The sequence below is a fragment of the Phacochoerus africanus genome, chromosome 3 (genome assembly GCF_016906955.1).
Source record: "Phacochoerus africanus isolate WHEZ1 chromosome 3, ROS_Pafr_v1, whole genome shotgun sequence".
Taxonomy (NCBI): Eukaryota; Metazoa; Chordata; class Mammalia; order Artiodactyla; family Suidae; genus Phacochoerus; species Phacochoerus africanus.
The window spans coordinates 9,705,815-9,722,925 of record NC_062546.1 but is presented as its reverse complement, the minus strand read 5'-3'; the positions used below and the strand labels follow the sequence as shown (position 1 = coordinate 9,722,925).

Below are 17,111 nucleotides of genomic sequence, written 5' to 3'. Positions count from 1 at the left end.
ATTTCTTGGGCCGCTCCCGCAGCATATGGAGGTTCCCAGGCTAGGGGCTGAATCGGAGCTGTAGCCACCGGCCTACGCCAGAGCCACAGCAACGCGGGATCTGAGCCTCGTCTGCAACCTACACCACAGCTCACGGCAACGCCGGATCGTTAACCCACTGAGCAAGGGCAGGGACCGAACCTGCAACCTCATGGTTCCTAGTCGGATTCGTTAACCACTGCGCCACGACGGGAACTCCTACAGCTGTTCTTTATGCGTACAACAAGTAATCATTCTAACATGAAAAAAATCCTGTTTACAGGAGTTCTAATCATGGCTCAGTGGAAACAAATCTGACTAGTATCCACGAGGACACGGGTTCGATCCCTGGCCTCGCTCAGTGGGTTAAGGATCCGGCGTTGCCGTGAGCTGCGGTGTAGGTTGCAGATGAGACTCAGATCTGGTGTTGCTGTGGCTGTGGTGTAGGCCAGCAGCTGTAGCTCTGATTTGACCCCTAGCCTGGGAACCTCCACATGCTGCAGGTGTGGCCTTAAAAAGACACACACACACACACACACACACACACACACACACACACACAAATCCTGTTTACAATTACAGTAGAATTAGGAACAAAAAAATACAGGCCCTATTTAATAAGAATAGACTGTGTGGGAAGAAAACTATATTTATGTTTAAAACAAGACTTAAAAGATTTAACATTTTTTAAAAAGTCATTCTTTTCATGAATTTTCATGTAACCATACTGATATAATTCTAATATAAGTCCTCAAAGGTTTTCTTTTTTGTGGAGGAGGGGTCATGGACAAAATGAATTTCATTTACAAATACGAATATCTAAGAATTGCTACGAAAATTTTGGAAAATATAGCTACAGAGAGGCTTTGCAAGTCTGAAAGATACAACGCGTAATTCTAATATAGTCAAAGACCTGATGTAGGTAAATCAGAAAAGACATAAAGATCAGTGGGACAAAACAGAGATTCCAGAAATAGATCCAAGTATATTTAGGAACTTCACCTAAAGGTGACAGTACGATGTCACTTCCAAGGAAAATGATATTTTGTTTAACAAGTGGTCCTGGTTTACGTGAGCAGCCAAACTCCTATACCATAAGTAAATATGAATATGTAAATATGAATTCTGGCTGCAGAAACAGAAAACAATGAAACTATTAAAGAAACAACCTCAAGAGAAGGGAGGACTTTCTCAGAAACTACACGAGCCACAAATAAAGCACGAGAAGAATCTGACTGCATAAAAAGATGGTTATTGTTCCCAGGAAACAGCACCATAAGGAAAGCCAAAAGACAAAGGCTAGGAGGGGCGACAGCTCGGCACCATGTGACCAACCTGGGGTTCTGTCACAAGCAACCCAAGGAGGAAAACGAAAGAGGAGGTGTTTAAAGTGCATGGAAAAAAAAATGCAAATAATCAACAAGTCTATGCAGAGCTGTCACGGAGATGCAGGTCAGAACACTGGCTGGGGAGACGTGCAAGGACCCACTCACCATTTCCACACATCAGACTTACACAACTTCAAAAGACTGCTAACACCCAGGGTTGGTTATACTTGGAGCCCACACCAGAGAGCAGATTATCATTTTGAAAAAGTCATCTGAATCTATGCAAGTACAAACGATGGAAACTTCCTGAAACTCACGTTGGAGAATCTAACCTACAGGAAAAAAAAGAAAGCACAGCTGAATGTGAGGGATTAGGTAGGATGTTTACTGTGGCAGTTTGTAATGGCAAACAAAACCAAAGAAAACCAAAATTCCCATGAATAGGGAGATGGTTGACTAAAGCATGGTATTTATACCGGGATAAGTCATAGTTTACCTTTCTTTTCTTTTGTCTTTGTAGGGCCGAACCTGTGGCATATGGAAGTTCCCAGGCTAGGGGCTGAATGGGACCTGTAGCTGCTGGCCTACGCCACACCCACAGCCACGGCAAAGCAGGATCTGAGCCGCGACTGCGACCTACACCACAGCTCATGGCAACGCCGGATCCTTAACCCACTGAGCGAGGCCAGGGATCGAACCTGCAACCTCATAGATGCTAGTCGGGTTTGTAACCGCTGAGCTACAATGGGAACTCTTCATATTCTACCTTTCACTTTAAAAAAAGGTAGGCTAGACACACAGTACTGTTAATAAGTAGAATAATAAGAGCAAGGTAGAGAGAAATGTACACAGTGCAATATAATGATTCTAAAGAGAGGAAATCTTTACCTCGCGTGGGGTAGTGGTCTTCTCCTAGGCTAGCACATCTGGTCTGATCCTCTCCCCTGATGCTGGGCAGTGGCAGCGCATCAGCCAAGGATCACAGTGGTGCCCAACTGATACACTTACAACCATTCTGTACCCCTACGATCTATGTCTTTCACTTTCAGTACGTATTCAACAAATGACACGAGATACTCTCTATTCTATTATAAAACAGGCTTTGTGTTAGATGATTCCACCCAACCGTAGGCTAATGTAAAAATTCTGACCATGCTTAAGATAGGCAAGGCTAAGCTATGATGTTTGGTAGGTTAGATGTATTAAATGCATGTTCTTCTTCTTTTTTTTTAATTATTACTATTATATTTTGGCTGCATCTGTGGCATGTGGAAGTTCCCGGGCCAGGAATTGAACCCATGCCATGGCAGCAACCCAAGCCTCTGCAGTGACAATACTGGATCCCTAACCTGTTATGCCACAAGAGAACACCTAAGTGCATTTTCAATTTAATGATATTTTTAGTTTACAATGGATTTATCAGGATGTAACCCATTCGTACCCTGAGGAAGATATTTAATGTGTTTCCTATATTTTCTATCCTGAATATACATTACATTTATGATCAGGAGAAAAATCATTTAAAAGTTGCAACAAGGGGCACACTGGGAAAAAAGAAAAATGTAGAACACAGGGTCATGACAAGAGAAGTTTCTCAGGGAGTTCCCATTGTGGCACAGTGGCTAACAAATCCGACTAGGAACCATGAGGTTGCGGGTTTGATCCATGCCCTTGCTCAGTGGGTTAAGGATCCGGCGTTGCTGTGAACTGTGGTGTAGGTTGCAGATGCGGCTCAGATCCCAAGTTGCTGTGGCTCTGGTGTAGGCTGGCGGCTACAGCTCCGATTCAGCCCCTAGCCTGGGAACCTCCACATGCAGAGAGAGCGGCCCAAGAAATGGCAAAAAGACAAAAAAAAAAAAAAAAAGACAGAAGTTTCTCAGTTAAAATTCAATAGCTGCAGTTTCCCTAAGCATCACAAGCAATAATTCTAAAGTGATAAAATCACTAACACACTGAAAATACACTGCAAGCTGTTTTGATTTCTTTCCAAACTATAGTTAATGACACATTTTTACCATTGTTATGAAAATAAATTCTGGCAAAAGAAGACATGGCAAATTATCAGAATCGTGTTCAAATATGAAGGATAAGAGACAGAAAACAGACAAAACCCAGCTCACTATGTGTTATCTTAAAGGGATGCTGACTTTCTGTCCAACAGGCAACCCTCAAGGCTTTCAGCATTGCCATTTTTTTTATTTCCTTAGTTTGTTTTTACCCAAAAAAGGGAGGGGGGAATAATATCTTTATGTAAAATTGAGCTGATATGCATGAGAATTTTTATACGTTTGTGTGTTAGGGAAATAAAAGTATTGATGATTCTGGTAAAAAATGTATCTAAAGTGTTCTCACAACATTTTAAACATGCTAATCTCACCAGAGTACCCTCCCTTCCTCACCAGTCCTTGCTGATGCTCTCTGAGAGCATGTTTGATTGATTCAGTACTTAAGAGCCCACGCTAGAAGCTGGAAATCAGAGATCTTGGGTCAAAACACAGGTAGTTTGAGATCGCTCTCTGGCGCCACCTACTGACCAAATAGCATTTCAATTCAAAGCAATAAAATCTCAATTGCCTTCTCCTCAATACAGCCTGCGCTTTTAAAAAACCTAGATGCTTTTCCAATCCCACTCATCTGGTCCCTAGAACTGTACATATATTGATATTTAAAACAATGGTATCCTAATAAGCTGTCCTAAGGGTTAATAGACACTTGCATTATATTAGCTTCTAAACAGAAATGTCAGGTTTGTCACTGAAGTTTTATTTTTTATTTATAAAAATAGCACTTGGGTCACTTTAGGCACCATGCATATTTGACTTGACTGTGAAGAAGGTAAGACGTTTATTTGCTATTCATGAGAGAGGACTAAGAACCTTTGCTTCTTCAAGTTCTCTTTAATTATATAATTCACACCCCAATACCCAAATCATATTGTGACTCTAAAGAATCATTAACATTCGGTATATTTTATTTTATTTTATTTTATTTTATTTTTGTCTTTTGTCTTTTTTGTTGTTGTTGTTGTTGTTGCTATTTCTTGGGCCGCTCCCGCGGCATATGGAGGTTCCCAGGCTAGGGGTTGAATCGGAGCTGTAGCCACCGGCCTACGCCAGAGCCACAGCAACGTGGGATCCGAGCCGCGTCTGCAACCTACACCACAGCTCACGGCAACGCCGGATCGTTAACCCACTGAGCAAGGGCAGGGACCGAACCCGCAACCTCATGGTTCCTAGTCGGATTCGTTAACCACTGCGCCACGACGGGAACTCCCTTTTTTTTTTTTTTTTTTTAACATTCGGTATATTTTAATAATGTATCAATTTATTAAAAAATCATTCCTTTTTTTCCCCTCACTTGCACTTAACTTTTTTTGGGGGGGGGGAGGGGCATCAAATACCCATGTAGCATTATGTAGAAAATGTCCCTTGATACCAAAAGATTTGTGTCCATGTATTAACCCAAACACTGGGGGGTATTTCAGAAAGAGGACTTAAGAGAGGCTGAGGAGAACCATCTACTATGCAAATTTAATGAGAGGGAAAAGAACCTTTATTAGAGTTGGGAAATCAAGTTGGAAGCAAATTAATGTATTCACTACGCCATTCATTTAATTCCAACCCCTACTCGGGATCATCCTGACAGCCTTTAAGACACTACAACAGGTACAACGCGGCGATTCCCACGTGGGCTCAAAATTATCAGAGCGTTAAAAAATTGGAGTAAGCAGTATAAAATTACGATTTATTATGGGGCCGGGTGTTTTCACAACAATCCTTGAAAACACAAAAGGCAAACCTCTTACAGAATTCTTTTTTTTTTTTTTTTGTCCCTCCTTGCCCTCCCTTTCTTTTGTTTTGTACACCCTAGTCTGGTATAGAATCCGCCGGACAGAGCAAAGCTGGGTGGGCTCCTCCCTGGATGATGGAGTAGGTCTGCTTCGGTAACTCCTGCTGGGAGGTGGAGAATATGGGCGGGGCCGTGGTGGCCACAGCAATGTTCTGGCCTCCGTCGCTGACCACGGTCACCTCAGTGGTCCCCTCCTGAATCAGAGCGTTCAGGCCTTCGAAGTCAGTGCAAGTGATGCCTGAACTGGTGATGAAAGCCTGGTTGCCAGAGCCTTCCTGGGGGCCGCCCGGGGCCGTGGGGATGAGAGTCTGGTGCAGAGTGGCTCCATCCGGCTGGTCGTGGGTGGTCAGCAGGACGGCCGGCTGGGGCATCGCGGCCGCCTCGCTGGGACACCCCGAGGTCTGTGGCGGGGCGATCAGGTTGACCTGGCGCAAGATCTGCAGCCGGCTGTTCCCCGGCAGTTCCTCCGGGTTCTGGGCCACCAGGGCGGGCTGCACAATGTTCACTGCGGCGGCCGCAGCCTGGACGATGGTGTTTGCCTGGGGCACTTGGTGCCCCACGATGATTTTGACTCTGCCCTCGCTGAACTGGGGCACTTGGCTGGGCTGGAGGGGCACCTGAAGATGCCCCACCGCGAGGGGCGCGGCGGGCTGTTTGCTGGGGTCGATCTGAAACTGCAGGACGGTCACGTCCGAGCTCTTATTCTCGCTGTACTCACTGTGCTGCCGCTTGTGGCTGCGGAGCGAGTCCTCGCGCATGAACGAGGCATCGCACCGATCGCAGTGGAAAGTCTTCTTGGCGTCCAGCTTGGCCACCTGGCGGCTACTCTGCCGGCCGGCGTCCTTTCTCTCCAAGGCCTCGGTCTTGACCATGTCCCCGTGGAACTTCTTCATGTGCTTGCTCAGGTTGCTGGGCTGCTTGGTGTCGAAGCTGCAGTAATTGCACTTGAAGGGGCGGTCGGTGCAGTGGATGCGCTCGTGGATGCGCAGGGCGGCCTTGCTGGAGCAGGAGTAGCTGCACTCGGAGCACTTCTCGGGGTGCTCGGACTGGTGCACCCGGCTGTGCTTGCGCAGCGTGGCCTTGCTGTCCCCCAGGAAGTCGCAATGCGGACACTTGAAGTTGTTCCCACTGTGCTTGATACGGATGTGCGACTTGAGGTTCCCCTTCATGGTGCAGCGGACATTGCAGAACTCGCACTTGAAAGGCTTCTCCCCCGAGTGCACGCGCATGTGCCTTTTCAAGTCCGAGCTGATTTTGAACTTGGCGCTACAGAGCCAGCACTGGAAGGGGGCGTCCCCTGTCAACACAAGGTGAGTTTCGATAAGAACAGGCAGGAAACAACCATAGCGGATCCCCCCGCAGCACACACCAGAAAATCGCTTATACCAAGGCAGGCGGGTGGAGAGCTTCTAACTGCAGCTCCTAGCAGCCCCTGGGAGAAAAAAAAAGAGGGGTCGGGGGCTCCTCTCCTTTTCCCAAACTTAAACCACCACCACAGGCTTTAGGTGCTCGACCACCACGACAACACCCAGAAGGCAAATGGAGATTGAAAACAAGCTACTTAATTGTCCCCAATAAATAAGAGTTGCGAATACACTTGGCAGATTGTTTAAAACAGTCAAGCTATGGTTCCTATGTGCTCACTCTGCTAGTGAACTGTTCACAGTTGTATAATTTTGCATAATCCGTTGATTTTGATTGAGTTACATGTTGTAACAGATTCAAGAGCACATTTTCAAATCAGTCAGCTCCAGTGCTCACTCATCAGAATAGTCTTTTTTTTTTTTTTTTTAGTGATGGAAACACCCAGCTTATATTCCATGCAGATTTTTATTAATAAAGACGTGTTTATTGCACACTATTTATCCCACATTGCCAGCTGCGTTCTTTACTTGTGAAGTTACAAAATCCAGCTGCTTGATTTTTTTTTTTTATAATTCATGTTCGGTGAAAGATGAACAGGAAAAGCGAAATTGCAAACATCTGAAAGGACATGATATTCCGAATTTATTTCCTCAGTGAAGGCCAAGTCCAAATCATCTAAGGCACTGATAATTCAAGCAAATTGGTGCCCCCGCCCATTGCAATATTGTTTAAGCAAGCCAAACAACAGCAGCTAAGAGTCTTCATTCGCTTCCAGGACGGCAGGCTCTCTGCTGAGCACTCCACAAGAACGGTCCCGTCGGCTGATTCTGACAGTCCCATGAGGTGGGTACTAGTATTGTGATCAACACTACTGGACAGTGAGGAGACTGAGCCCTAGAGGGACTACATAACTTGTTCATGGTCACCCAGTGGTACATGGCAGAGCCTGGGTTCCAAGCCAGGCTGATTCCAAAGCTGGTATTCTTAGATGCTAGGTGATTTCCGTACACATGACCAATGTTCACTTTCTTACCATAAGTTCAAAAGAGTGGGATGTGTTCCAGCTTTTTGGTGTTAAGACCTATAAGATCACAATGAGCTGTTTAATAAACGCAATTCAAGATGGCAGGGAGCAAATTAAACAAGCTAGATGCTAGAAAATGGAGAAGCCCCAAACTAAACAGTGCTTTGCATGACTGCATGCCCTAATGAGATCATTCACACAAACCTCTAGAACAAGGAACGTAAACTATACAGACTGAGGGCCAAATCCAGCCCTCAGCCTGTTTCTGTAAATGAAGTTTTACTGTAGCACAGTCACGCCCGTTTGTCTATGGTTGCTTTCATGCGACAATGGCGGAGGTGAGTAATTGTGACAGACACTGCATGGCCCGCAAAGCCTACAAAAGTATGTACTCTCTGGTCCTTGACGGAAAATGTTTGCTGACTTCTGCCTTAGCAGGTTGCTCATAACCTTTTTTTTTTTAAATGCCACATTCCCCTTCTGGTGGTTTAGTGAAATCTATGGACCCCTTCTGAGGATACTGTTTAAAAGCGCAAAGTAGACTAAAATAAAAATCAACAGGAATCCAAAAGAAACTAATTATATTGAAAGCTAGTAAAAAAATCAAAAGAAAAAAAATCTGTGATATGGCAATGTGAATGCTTTATTAATACATTATGTAATGTGCTCTAACGGCGGATCTAGGGACTACAGTAATTTCTAAACAGAGAAGAATGTAAACAATATTTTAATCCCTCAAAAAATGCTGGTTACAGAAAGAGCTGTGCTCTCTATGGGTGACAAGTTTCACACACACTCTCATCAGATTGATGCCTATTTTCATCATTGAAGGACGCATCACATTTCAGTAAGGTTACTGACGAAGATGTCATTTTTTCCCCACAGGTTCACAGACCTCCTATATTTTACTCATGGACCCCTGAAGGGAGGTGTTTGTGGGCACAGAGGAAGAATCTCTGCTCCAGAATGTTCTACTAAGTCTTCTAGTCACATCACTGCCCAAACTAGTGAAGATCTGTTTGCCTTTTTTTTTTTTAAGCAATCAGCAGAGGTGAAACCCAGAAAAACCAGATAACGAAAGCTCACAGCTGAGTTGCAGAGCTTAAAAACACTCTTTAACAAGAAAGCAAAGGGTTACATCTCTTTCTCACTGCCATCGTCTTTCTCCTTTTCACCACAGACTAGTCCCCGTACAGGCTACACTCTCTGAAGTTAATAACGATTACCTTGGTTCCTGCCCACGACCTGAACCCTTCAGTGTCTGCTACCTGGTGGGGACTTACTGTCTGTTGCTCAGTGAATAAGCAACTGATACATTTAAGCTGACAGACCTTTCTTTCACTCTTTTTTCAGGGGCCGCAACCACAGGCAGGTGGACCTTCCTAGGCCAGGGATTGAATCTGCGCCACAGTTGCGGCAACGCCAGATCCTCAACCTGTTGCGCCATGTGGGAACTTCCTGATCTTTCTCGGGTTTATCGTGCTACTAAGACAATGCAGTCAGTCAAAGCGATGGAAGCGTAACAACAAAATCCTATTAATTCTACAATTTGTAAATTTTAATAAGTGCCGCATATTTATAAAAAGGAAATGAAGAGTCCATGGAGACATTTCATAAATGACATACATATAAATTTTTAGAAACTACCCCTCTTCTAGACCCACTTAAAGATGCTACTTATAAAGGTAAATAAAACGCTTCCCTAAACGAATCCTTCAGCACCTCTAACATGGGCTGGGGAGATTTCCAAAGAAAATCAGATGGGCAGCAGTTCTGCCAATGTCTTAACTTGCTGCGGTAGATTAATGTCCCTGAACCCACCCCCCAACTTCCGGTCCCTCCCTGTAGCCATGGCTTCCGTGTCATTATGCATGCTCTCCCGACAGGGGCAGGATGACCTGCCACAACCCCTGAAAATAGGCTCAATCGTCGCTGGACTTGGCTGATGGTATGTTAACTGGATTTGATACAAATAATGGCTTGAAATGGGCTTGTGAATTGGGGTTTGCTCGCTTGTGTGTCTGTCATCCATCACCGCGAGAAGGTCAAGCCTGTCCTAGCCTATTGGTCCCAAGAGGAGGATGACAGGTGTGGAGCAGAGGTGGAATACTTCAGCCAAGGCCAGCGGACAACCAGCCCACAGCCAGCAGCCTCTCAGATGTGTAGGTGAGCCCAGCGAAGATCGGCAGGACTGCCCAGACGACACCCAGCTGACCCCCGAACGTGAACAGAGAAGGCATGTTTTTGGATCCACCGAGGTTTTGTTGGGGGGTGAGGGTTGTTACACTGCATTATTTTGACAGTAGATAACTGGCAGAGATGTTGGCATCTAGAAACAGACGGCTGCCATAACAGAAAACTAAAATATGTAGCACTGGCTTTGGGATTGGGTGGCATAGAGGCTGGTCAATGTGCACGACTGAATGGCAAACATTTGGCAAAACTGTCACCAGTAGGAACCTAGAAGATAGAAGATGTACCCCATGAATTTGGGACTTGAGCAAGTGCACTATTCAAGCTGCACATGATAATGTACCACAAGAAAGAAAAACTCCAAGAAAAGACCTGGCCGTTTTCAAAATGGAATTTGGAGAAAGAGAAAATCCGATGTGCTGGGCTAGAGGAAGTTGCTCATCTCCAACCAGCAAACGATTTTCAAAGGAAAAACAAAAGCTGGGAGACAAAGACCACATCCAGGGAACTGATCTCCGGGAGAGGAGTGAGAAATGAGGGGTGTAAGCATAAGGTTCTTGGTTAAAATCTTCAAAAGAATACAGGTGGTGCCAAGTCAGTTCTCTCAGCTGGACAAGGATTCCTGAAAGTCTCACAGGGTTTGGCCTACAAAATGCTATGGAAGCCCAAAGTGCCTCTAAATGGGGTTCAGAGGAAAGGCAAGCCTCCAAGAGAATTGAGGGTGTGGCTTTTAACACAAAGATACACAGGAAACTCCCAGAGTTGTTAAGAGAGCTCTACCAGCAAAGCTGTCCCCAGGCTAGAACAAAATAAAATCTAAGAAGATCTCAACTTCTCATAGGCAGGCAGGAAGCAGGCAGAGAAAGTTTCTCAAAGGTACACTTTCCACTCCTTTTCAGAAGCGGTTAAGGAAGGTGGTGAAAGGATGCGCCGAGGGACCGAGTGAAAAACCAGGCAGCCGAGCCAAGGCCTGATCAACAAGCATTCTCTGTCCCCAGAGTGGGGGACCTGGAAACATTTGCCCAGAGGGATTTCAGAGATCTGTGGACCGGGGACGGCCAAGTGCCTCCTGTTCTCCTTTGCAACAGTGGGATTATTATCAGTATCCTGGCTGTTGGGAATGTGGGGACAGACGATTTGTCTTTTTATTTCAAAAGGCTCTAGGTCAGGAAAAGCCATATCTCTGCCTGATAGAGACGATGATGAGATCCGGGTCTTTAAGTCTGATCCTAAGACTGGATGTGACTTGTGGGGGTCCTGGGAGGGCATGAATGCATGAGTGTGGCGAACTGGGGTTGGTACAGACATGGCCTCTGCCATGTAAGCTTGTGATGACCTTCCACTGTGGAGAGCTCAGCCCCTTCCCTTGTCACCAGGCCCAACTACCTAACTTGCTTCAGCCAATGGGATGCAAGCAGAGGCTTGAAATGAGCTTACACACTGGGACGTGCTTGTTTGTCTGCCATGCAGAGGTCAGCCACAGTCATGAGAAGGACAAGTCTGGAGTAGCCCACTGGTCCCAGAGGGAGGCTATGAGATATGTGGGGCAGAGCCAGACTGTCCCCACCGAGGCAAGGGGACAGCCAGCTAACCCCCAGTTAGCAGATCCCCAGCCAAGGTCAGTGCACACCCAACCTTTCCCACACATGTATTAGCCCCGCCAGTCTAACCAGCCCTCTGTGGACCTGAAGTATGTGAGCAATAAATGCTTTTATAATATGCCACTGCGATTTTTGTGGTGGTTGTTACACAGCATCATTGCATCAAAAGCTAACAGATAACACTTGCTAAAATAAAAGCGTACATGGTTTAAGTTACCTACTCTGCTGAGTTTTTCCATCAAGCTGTCCCATGCTGAGCTGATGAGAGCACACTTTAAAAAATGACCAATATTGCCTAAACATACATTATGCAGACATTCTTTTCGTTTGGCCGCCATCAGCACATGGAGTTCCTGGGCCAGAGATCAGATCCCAGCTGCAGATGCGACCTTCGACCTTCACACAGCTGCAGCAATACCAGATCCTTTAACCCACTATGCCGGCGGGGGATCAAACCCGCATCCTGGTGCTGCAGAGACACTGCTGTTCCCATTGCACCACAGCAGGACCTCCAAGGCAGACATTTATTAAAGATGCATTGTTCATATCTCTACTTAACGTAGTGCACCTCCTTGATAAAGACTAGTGAACATGTTATAACGCTACATGAAGATATGTAGCGTTATAACGATGTTTTCCCCTCTTTTACAGAGAAAGGCACTTCTGAGCAGATGAAAAGCAAAACTGCAAATCATGGGACAACCAAACATTCCCAGGTCTTTTACTGAGGTTGTGATTCAAGGCCTGAAGGTGCCAGTGATTTAAGCGACAGGAAGCTGGACCGTCAAGCGAGGACCACCCACGGAGGACTTACCTGTGTGGGAGCGGAGGTGGACGGTGAGCTGGCTGGAGTTGCGGCTGGCGTAGGGGCAGATCTGGCATTTGAAGGGCCGCTCGTCGGAATGTATCCGCAGGTGCTTGTTGAGGCTGCTGCTGTCGGCAGCAGCGTAGTCACATGTCTTACACTTGTAGGGCTTCACGCCCGTGTGGCATCGCGTGTGTGTCTTCAGCTTATCCTTCCGGCTGAAGCACTTGCCGCAGACCTCGCATTTGTGGGGCTTGTCACCTTCAAACACACAGAGGTGGCATCAGGAAACAAGATGAAAAAGGAAAAAGGCTAATTTCCTACTGCCTTAGGAAGAGTAAGACACAGTCGCCTAAGAATATTGAGAAAAGCTCCCCAAAACTAGATGCATGATTGGCAAAGAGCTAACATCCTGAGAGGGGGGAACTGCTTCTGCTCTTTTGCTGATGGGTATTCTCTAATTTTTCCTACATGGAGTATGGATTCCTCGTTAATTAAAAATAGAAGTCAACTCCAAATTTTAAAGTACAGCTCAGTAAAATAAGAGATATTGTCTTATATCCATTCATTCTTTTCTTTGTCCTAAGAGACACACCCTAAAACTAAGCACCTCCAAGTTTTAGAACTCATAGGTGACAAGCCAAATACTATATTTTTTAGCCTCACTTGCAGCGAGATGGGACTATGTGAAGAAGTCCCTGTCAATCAAAATGGCAAAGAACGTAAACGTGTCCCTTTCATAAAAGGAAATTGCTTGCCTCTTACTTTTCTTCTTTCCACCTGTCTTGCCAGCTGTTACCAAGACACGGGGGAGAACGAGCAGGTGAGCGTAGCAGACCTGCAGGTGGTCGGTATGTAATCTAATGCACTGTAATGACACAGAAGGGACTTAAGACCCGGGATGATCTCCCAGGTCAGAGCTGCCTACGTGCCTAGACCACCTGCTTACCTCTGACAGTTATGTGAGACAGACATAAACCCCGGCCTTGTGTGAGCTGCCATTTGGGCTTCCTTGTTACAGCAGCTTAATCTGTACTCAACAACACACGTCAATTTGCCACCCATGAACAACTGCTAATTTTTTGATATATATGTATATATATATTTTTTGTCTTTTGTCTTTTTAGGGCCACACCCACAGTACATGGACGCTCCCAGGCTAGGGGTCAGAATCAGAGCTGTAGCTACTGGCCTATACCACAGCCACAGCAACGTGGGATCCGAGCCGTGTCTGTGACCTACACCACAGCTCACGGCAAGGCCTGATCCCTAAACCGCTGAGCAAGGCCAGGGATCAAACCTGCATCCTCATGGATCCTAGTCGGGTTCGTTAACCACTGAGCCACAACGGGAAACTCCTTGATGTATATCGTCCAATTATTTTTGTATGTGTATGTGTATGTGTACAAAAACCTCCTTGACAAACATCAATCTAAACACTTATTTTTTGAAAGGTACTCCGCCTCTGAATGATTGTGTTTAATCTTCTTAACAATTGGGATTAGAACCCAGGACTGTCTTACTTTCTTAGCCAAACGCTGCACTGCCTCCCTGTTGACTACTTTCTTGAGCTTAAAATAATTTCAACCATTTTCACATCATTACATTTTAACAGCATAATTTTTAAGGCTGAAGTATTCCACTGAATGCATGTACTGTAAATTACCGAACCAGTTTCCTACTTGGTCACTGCAAAGAATGAAGGAGATACACACATATGAAAATGTAAAGACATCTCCAGTATTAAATGAAAAATAGCAAGTTGCAGTGCTAGTGTATATAATAGTAACTTTATAAGAGATGGAAAAAGTAAATTGCGCATGTGTTTAGGCCCAGTATAGGCATGCCAAAAGTTAAGAACGAGACACACTGGACTATTAAGACTAGTGATTTGGGGGCATGTGTCAGATGGAGGTGGGCCCTAAGCCACAATTTTCACGTTTTACTTTATACATCAAACATGTATTTTGGCCAAATCCTAAATAGCCAAGCACTAAAATCCATTGTCAGCCAAAATTTCGTCTTTTTTTTTTTTTTTTTTTGTCTTTTTAGGGCCACACCTGTGGCATATGGAGGTTCCCAGGCTAGGGGGTGAATTGGAGCTATAGCTGCTAGCCTACACCGCAGCCACAGCAATGCCAGATCCAAGCCACTTCTGCGACTTATACCACAGCTCACAACAACACCGGATCCTTAACCCACTGAGTGAGGCCAGGAATCGAACCTGCACCCTCATGGATGCTAGTCGGATTTGTTTCCACTGAGCCACAATGGGAACGCCATGTCAGCCAAAATTGATCCCTATCCTCATAGAATAAACATCTGGGATTCAGAAATACATCTAAAAGTGTATTAAAGATCATCAACTTATGATTAAAAATGTTCATAGTCAAGCTAAGAAATCAGCAACAATCGTTTCTCATTGTTGTCAGCTACTCAGCAGCTTCTGTGGTTGCCATCCTGTGTATCTGCAATGCTGAGCAGATGCTGGATGCTGGGGGAGATAGATGGTTTTTGGCCAGCTCTCCTGGTAAAGGAGCCTGCTCTTGCTGCGGCTGGCAACACCCTCTTCTCTGAAAGTAACTAAGTTGAGGACACTGTGTCAACTCTCCAACTTGAAGATGCTGCAGGCAGGCAGAAACTAGTCTACACAGCAAAGCTTGGGTAACTGTCAGTAGAAAACGCTCCTGGAGATGTGCAGCAATGGACTTCAACTGTCCTCATTTATATTTTTATAATGCTTCCCCAATTATCATGACTAATTACATCCCTTTACTCTTGCCCTGATGAATATGGTATGTGCGATCCTCAACACAGGAAACAGACCAGGAGCGGTTCATTGCTTGTTACATTGAGAAGGTTTACCGACACCTGAAACGTAGTAACTCCAGGCTCTGAGCGTTACAAGAAATCCAAATGACATGAGGCTGTGAAGTTGATTAGATATGATGGTCACCCCAGTGCAACAAGGAAATCATTGGCCAGAGATAACTGTCAGATAGTTCATCTTCCAAAGGCGGAGGCTACCCAGCAGAATATGGGCAATGAGTGATGCCCACGCCAAATTTCGGGGCACATTTCCCCCCTTATGCACACTGATACTATGAATTTATACATGTCTGTATCATCTGAATTATGAACATCTAATACTTTGTTTAAAATAGTCTAAAAGAAATTCCTTCTCCATGCAGAAAGTCTGGGAGACATAAAAATAATATACCAAAAAAATCCACATCACCAGAAATAATCATGGTTTTCTTCTTCCATGCATCCATCTTCTTCTTTCCTTTAACAAAAGTACTTATTAAATTCCCTCTTAAAATTCCAAAAATAGGAGTTCCCACTGTGGTGCAACGGGATCAGCAGTGTCTCTCGAGTGTCAGGATGCAGGTTCAATTCCCAGCCTGGCACAATGGGTTAAAGGATCCCGTGTTGCACACAGCTGGGGCATAGGCTGCAACTGATCCGAGCTGGGCTCGGATCTCATCCCTGGCCCAGGAACTCCACGTGCCTGGGGGCAGCCAAAAGGAAAAAAAAAAATTCCCCAAATAACATACGCTCACTGTATCCAACGATGTAATGTAAAGCTTCTCCGCCTTCTTCCGATTTACCAGTCATTACACTCCACCCCCACACACATTTTGGGATCATCTCCTCCAAACAAGTAGAATATTGGCATTTAAATTTTAATTAATTCTGGCAGATTAATGTTCAAAAATTGCTGTGCCAGTTCACATTTCCACTCCTAAATTCACTCATATCTGTTCTAGCACTGGATTTTATTGCTCTAAACATTTTCTGCCAAAATTATGTGTAGAAACAGCATCTCATTTTTTATTTCATACGTATTTGTGTTCCCATGATAACCAGAAAGGTTCTGGGTCACATCACATGTCTGACTTGTCTGGATCCTCAGCTCCCAGCGCAGAGAACAGATCTATGTGATGCGACTTACCTGTGTGGATTTTTAAATGACGCTCCATGTCCTTCATGCCATAGGCAGTCTTGAACTGACAACCTTAAAAAGACAAGGAAAGATTCTTTTTTTAATGATTTTTATTTTTTTCCATTCTAGCTGGTTTACAGTGTTCTGCCCATTTTCCACTGTACAGCAAGGTGACTCAGTCACACATACACAGTCCTTTTTCTCACATGATCCTGCTCCATCATAAGTGACTAGATATGGTTCCCAGTGCTACACAGCAGGACCTCATTGCTTATCCATTCCAATGGCAATAGTTTGCATCAATTAACCCTAAATTCCCAGTCCATCCCCCCCTCTCCCCCTCCCCCTCGGCAACCACAAGTCTGTTCTCCAAGTCCATGATAGACAAGGAAAGATTAAGATTAATGACAGAGGGAGACGGTCACTTCAGGTGGAGAAACCTGGCAGAAACTTCCTTAACCAAGTGATGAAAGATAACCCCACAGTAACGGGCCCACCAGGTATCAGTGTGCCTCCTGATACCACGGACCAAGGAGGACGTAACCTCACTTCTATGCTTCCTGCTCAACCTGCTTCACTTAAGTCGAAAGTGATGAACGTTTGATAACATAACTGGCCTGTACTTTACAAAAATGTCCTGGTCAGGAAAGATGAAAGTTTAGGATTAAAGGAAACTGAAGACTCATGAAGACTACATGCAATATGTGTTCATGAACTGGATCCTGGACAGGGGAAAAACGTTTTTGATACAAAGGACACCACTGAGACAACTGGTAAAACCATAGTGAAATCAGAGTAGTTTGATAATAGCATGCATAGATGTTAATTTCCTGATAGTGATGATTGTACTGTGGGTAAATAAAAGAATTTCCCTGCCGGTAGGAAATACGCATTGAGGTACTTGGGGGTAAAGGCACCGCATGTCTGCAGCTTTGGGGGAAAAACACGTTTATATAGAAAGAAAAACAAAGCAAATGTAATA

The 17,111-nt window shown here is 44.9% G+C and overlaps 1 protein-coding gene across 8 annotated transcripts in view; it reads right to left on the bottom strand.

Moving 5' to 3' along the window:
* The window catches only part of ZFP64 (ZFP64 zinc finger protein), an 88,662-nt gene that overhangs the window by 50,279 nt on the left and 21,272 nt on the right, over positions 1-17,111 (bottom strand). For 6 of the 8 annotated variants that reach the window (XM_047770842.1, XM_047770843.1, XM_047770839.1 and 3 more), the window contains 3 exons: positions 16,139-16,201; positions 12,193-12,444; positions 5,070-6,492 (listed from right to left, as the gene is read on the bottom strand). In XM_047770842.1, coding sequence (XP_047626798.1) covers positions 5,213-6,492; positions 12,193-12,444; positions 16,139-16,201 — 1,595 coding nt within the window. In that variant the 3' untranslated portion in view covers positions 5,070-5,212. Of the gene's footprint in view, positions 1-5,069; positions 6,493-12,192; positions 12,445-16,138; positions 16,202-17,111 lie in introns of those variants that run through there. The other 2 variants (XM_047770847.1, XM_047770844.1) reach the window with 1 other exon arrangement.